The 5,175-nt window shown below is 47.9% G+C and overlaps 1 protein-coding gene across 2 annotated transcripts in view; it reads left to right on the forward strand.

Moving 5' to 3' along the window:
- The window catches only part of apbb3 (amyloid beta (A4) precursor protein-binding, family B, member 3), a 17,648-nt gene extending 13,339 nt beyond the window's left edge, over positions 1 to 4,309 (forward strand). The window contains exons 10-13 of one of the 2 annotated variants that reach the window (XM_061891520.1): positions 1,064 to 1,147; positions 1,214 to 1,323; positions 1,393 to 1,572; positions 3,947 to 4,309. In XM_061891520.1, coding sequence (XP_061747504.1) covers positions 1,064 to 1,147; positions 1,214 to 1,323; positions 1,393 to 1,572; positions 3,947 to 4,162 — 590 coding nt within the window. In that variant the 3' untranslated portion in view covers positions 4,163 to 4,309. Of the gene's footprint in view, positions 1 to 1,063; positions 1,148 to 1,213; positions 1,573 to 3,946 lie in introns of both variants that reach the window. The other variant, XM_061891519.1, reaches the window with a different exon arrangement.
- Positions 4,310 to 5,175: the final 866 nt, after the last annotated feature.

Genomic DNA, 5,175 nt, shown 5'->3' on the forward strand with positions numbered 1-5,175 from the left:
TAAATACTGATAATGTTGAGAAATGCTCATCAAACACTTATTTGGAACATACCACAGGTGTGCAGGCTAATTGGGAACAGGTGGGTGCCATGATTGGGTATAAAAACAACTTCCCGAAAAATGCTCAGTCTTTCACAAGAAAGGATGGGGCGAGGTACACCCCTTTGTCCACAACTGCGTGAGCAAATAGTCAAACAGTTTAAGAACAAAGTTTCTCAAAGTGCAATTGCAAGAAATTTAGGGATTTCAAAATCAACGGTCCATAATATCATCAAAAGGTTCAGAGAATCTGGAGAAATCACTCCACGTAAGCGGCATGGCCAGAAACTAACATTGAATAATCATGACCTTCCATACCTCAGACGGCATTGTATCAAAAAAAACGACATCAATCTCTAAAGGATATCACCACATGGGCTCAGTAACACTTCAGAAAACCACTGTCACTCAATACAGTTTGTCGCTACATCTGTAAGTGAAAGTTAAAGCTCTACTATGCAAAGCGAAAGCCATTTATCAACAACACCCAGAAACGCCGCCAGCTTCTCTGGGCCCGAGATCATCTAAGATGGACTGATGCAAAGTGGAAAAGTGTTCTGTGGTCTGAAGAGTCCACATTTCAAATTGTTTTTGGAAATATTCCACATCGTGTCATCCGGACCAAAGGGGAAGCGAACCATCCAGACTATTATCGACGCAAAGTTCAAAAGCCAGCATCTGTGATGGTATGGGGGTGCATTAGTGCCCAAGGCATGGGTAACTTACACATCTGTGAAGGCACCATTAATGCTGAAAGGTACATACAGGTTTTGGAACAACATATGCGGCCATCAAAGCGCAGTCTTTTTCATGGACGCCCCTGCTTATTTCAGCAAGACAATGTCAAGCCACATTCAGCAAGTGTTACCACACACACACACACACACACACACACACACACACACACACACACACACACACACACACACACACACACACACACACACACACACACACACACACACACACACACACTCTTGGTTGGCTGCTCGCTGACCCCGCCCCCTTGTTTTCTGCCCTCCAGTGGACTACCTGGAGGCAGTGCGGCAGCAGGTGCAGAAGTTTGATGTCCGCTACGTCGGGAGCCTGCCCGTGTCCCGCGCCATGGGTATGCCGGCACGTCACATGACCCCCGGCCCCCGGAAGTTGGCTTTGAAACATTTGTACCACGCAGGCATGGAGGTTTTAAACACGGCCATTGAGAGCATCATGAACGCCACCGAGCGTGACCAGTGGGAGGCGAGCGTCATCCACGTGACCGACAACATCCTGTCCGTCTTCAAGGTGCGCTCCTACCATTTTGTTACGACGTCCCTGTCTTTTATTTTGATAGCTACCGTGCCCTCGTCACAGGAAGGGGAGGAGCCATTCTGGGAGTGCCAGGTGCGTCTCCTCAGCTTCCTCGGCGTGGGCCAGGACAGTCACACCTTCGCCGTGATCGCCGACGGCGGCACGCAGCGTTTCGAGTGCCACGTGTTCTGGTGCGAGCCGGACGCGGGGCTCCTGTCCGAGGCGGTCCAGGCGGCGTGCATGGTGAGCTCGCTTCATACTTGCCAACCTTGAGACCTCCGATTTCGGGAGGTGGGGGCGTGGTTGTCAAGTCAAATATTTAATATAAATATATATATATATATATATATATATATATATATATATATATATATATATATATATATATATATAATATATATATATATATATATATATATATATATATATACATTAAAGAAATACATGAATTTCATCCATCCATCTTCTTCCGCTTATCCGAGGTCGGGTCGCGGGGGCAACAGCCTAAGCAGGGAAACCCAGACTTCCCTCTCCCCAGCCACTTTGTCTAACTCTTCCCGGGGGATCCCGAGGCGTTCCCAGGCCAGCCGAGAGACATAGTCTTCCCAACGTGTCCTGTGTCTTCCCCGTGGCCTCCTACCGGTTGGACGTGCCCTAAACACCTCCCTAGGGAGGCGTTCGGGTGGCATCCTGACCAGATGCCCGAACCACCTCATCTGGCTCCTCTCGATGTGGAGGAGCAGCGGCTTTACTTTGAGTTCCTCCCGGATGGCAGAGCTTCTCACCCTATCTCTAAGGGAGAGCCCCGCCACACGGCGGAGGAAACTCATTTCGGCCGCTTGTACCCGTGATCTTGTTCTTTCGGTCATGACCCAAAGCTCATGACCATAGGTGAGGATGGGAACGTAGATCGACCGGTAAATTGAGAGCTTTGCCTTCCGGCTCAGCTCCTTCTTCACCACAACGAATCGGTACTACGTCCGCATTACTGAAGACGCCGCACCGATCCGCCTGTCGATCTCACGATCCACTCTTCCCTCACTCGTGAACAAGACTCCTAGGTACTTGAACTCCTCCACTTGGGGCAGTGTCTCCTCTCCAACCCGGAGATGGCATTCCACCCTTTTCCGGGCGAGAACCATGGACTCGGACTTGGAGGTGCTGATTCTCATTCCGGTCGATTACACTCGGCTGCAAACCGATCCAGTGAGAGCTGAAGATCCCGGTCAGATGAAGCCATCAGGACCACATCATCTGCAAAAAGCAGAGACCTAATCCCGCGGTCACCAAACCGGAACCCCTCAACGCCTTGACTGCGCCTAGAAATTCTGTCCATAAAGTTATGAACAGAATCTGTGACAAAGGACAGGCTTGGCGGAGTCCAACCCTCACTGGAAATGTGTTCGACTTACTGCCGGCAATGCGGACCAAGCTCTGGCACTGATCGTACATGAATTTCAGTGTTCATTTATTTACACATAACACTCATCTACTCATTGTTGAGTTAAGGGTTGAAATGTCCATTTTCTGTCTATTCTACATTCCTATTCTATTCTATGTACAGTAGATAGCAGCATTGTCACAAGTTCACGACATTGCTGTTTAGGCAGACGAACTGATTTACGGTAGACGAAAAAACGTGACTGCTGTTGTTGTGTGTTATTACCGGGCTGGGAGGACTTTAATGAAACTGCCTAACAATAAGAAACCAAGAACTCGCCTTCGATCGTTCTACAGTTATAAAGTCATTGGGCAGGCTCGCTCTTTATATTGTGGGAAAGACTGTCGACACGTCACTCAGGTCGCATGGAGCTGGAGGGGGCGTGGCCTCCAGCTCCGCCTGAATTTCGGGAGATTTTCGGGAGAAAATTTGTCCCGGGAAGGTTTCGGGAAAGGCGCTGAATTTCGGGAATCTCCCGTAAAATCCGGGAGGGTTGGCAAGAATGGCTCGCTTCCACTGCTTTTAGCTTGGCTAAAAGTCTGCGGGCTGTAGAGCTTTTTCATTTCGGGCTCCAGTACTCTGGAATGCCCTCCCGGTAACAGTTCGAGATGCCACCTCAGTAGAAGCATTTAAGTCTCACCTTAAAACTCATTTGTATACTCTAGCCTTTAAATAGACTCCCTTTTTAGACCAGTTGATCTGCCGTTTCTCTTCTTTTTCTTCTATGTCCCACTCTCCTTTGTGGAGGGAGTCCGGTCCGATCCGGTGGCCATGTACTGCTCGCCTGTGTATCGGCTGGGGACATCTCTGCGCTGCTGATCAGCCTCCGCTTGGGATGGTTTCCTACTGGCTCCGCTGTGAACGGGACTCTCGCTGCTGTGTTGGATCCGCTTTGGACTGGACTCTCGCGACTGTGTTGGATCCATTATGGACTGATCTTTCACAGTATCATGTTCTCATATGTTCTCATTGTCATCAGTATCATCAGTATCATGTTCTCATAGTCATCATTGTCACCGACGTCCCACTGGGTGTGAGTTTTCCTTGCCCTTATGTGGGCCTACCGAGGATGTCGTAGTGGTTTGTGCAGCCCTTTGAGACACTAGTGATTTAGGGCTATATAAGTAAACATTGATTGATTGATTGATTGATATTCAGACCTTCCTTGTCCTGCAGGTTCACTACCAGAAGTGTTTGGTGGCTCAGACTCCGCCCCCCAGGACCAAGCTGTGGCACGCAACCCCGCCCAAGATCAGACGGGCCAACTCCATGGACGGCGTGGCTTTCCCGCCTCGAGGCCGGCGCCTCCACGACATGGAGGGTGGCGGCGTGAGGCGGAGCATGATGGCCTTTTTTGACACTTTCAGGAACAAGCGAGCTGCAATGTCCTGATAAGGACGAGGCGCACGTCGGAGGACATCAGAACCAAAGCGTCAGAGCCTGCTGGTGCTGGACTTCAAGCGGTCACATGGTGATCCACCTCAGCTGCACGTCATGGATGTCAATTCATCATCAATAAAGTCATTATTCATCAACTTTTATTTTGAAAGGGTCTGAATTTTTCCATGGTTCCAGCTAGATAGGCCTCATAGGCCCATAGCGGGTCTTGCAGAGGACATTTTTTTTTTGTGATATTACCATGTTTTTCACAAATGTAAATGATATCCACATGGACGTTGTGTCAGGACAAGGACTCGGATTTGTTTTGCTTCTTCCACGCAAAGGATGATTGGCACAAGCCAGACGAGAGTGTAAGTATATATTTGAATTATTTAAACAATATAATTCAGAAACAGGAAAACAAAGGGAGCGCACAATGGCGGATACAACAAACCAGACCAGGGGTCACCAACCTTTTTGAAACCAAGAGCTACTTCTTGGGTACTGATTAATGCCAAGGGCTACCAGTTGGATACACACTTAAATATCAATCAATCAATCAATGTTTACTTATATAGCCCTAAATCACTAGTGTCTCAAAGGGCTGCACAAACCACCACGACATCCTCGGTAGGCCCACATAAGGGCAAGGAAAACTCACACCCAGTGGGACGTCGGTGACAATGATGACTATGAGAACCTTGGAGAGGAGGAAAGCAATGGATGTCGAGCGGGTCTAACATGATACTGTGAAAGTTCAATCCACAATGGATCCAACACAGCAGCGAGAGTCCCGTTCACAGCGGAGCCAGCAGGAAACCATCCCAAGCGGAGGCGGATCAGCAGCGCAGAGAAAAGGGCCAGAAATAGCCAATTTGCTCAATTTACCTTTGATAAATAAATATATATATATATATATATATATATATATATATATATATATATATATATAAAAAATGAGTACATTTTTTTTCCTTTTACGATAGGTTTTTTGTAGAGAATTAATGATAAAAAAACCACTTAAT

The sequence above is a fragment of the Nerophis ophidion genome, linkage group LG28 (genome assembly GCF_033978795.1).
Source record: "Nerophis ophidion isolate RoL-2023_Sa linkage group LG28, RoL_Noph_v1.0, whole genome shotgun sequence".
Taxonomy (NCBI): domain Eukaryota; kingdom Metazoa; phylum Chordata; class Actinopteri; order Syngnathiformes; family Syngnathidae; genus Nerophis; species Nerophis ophidion.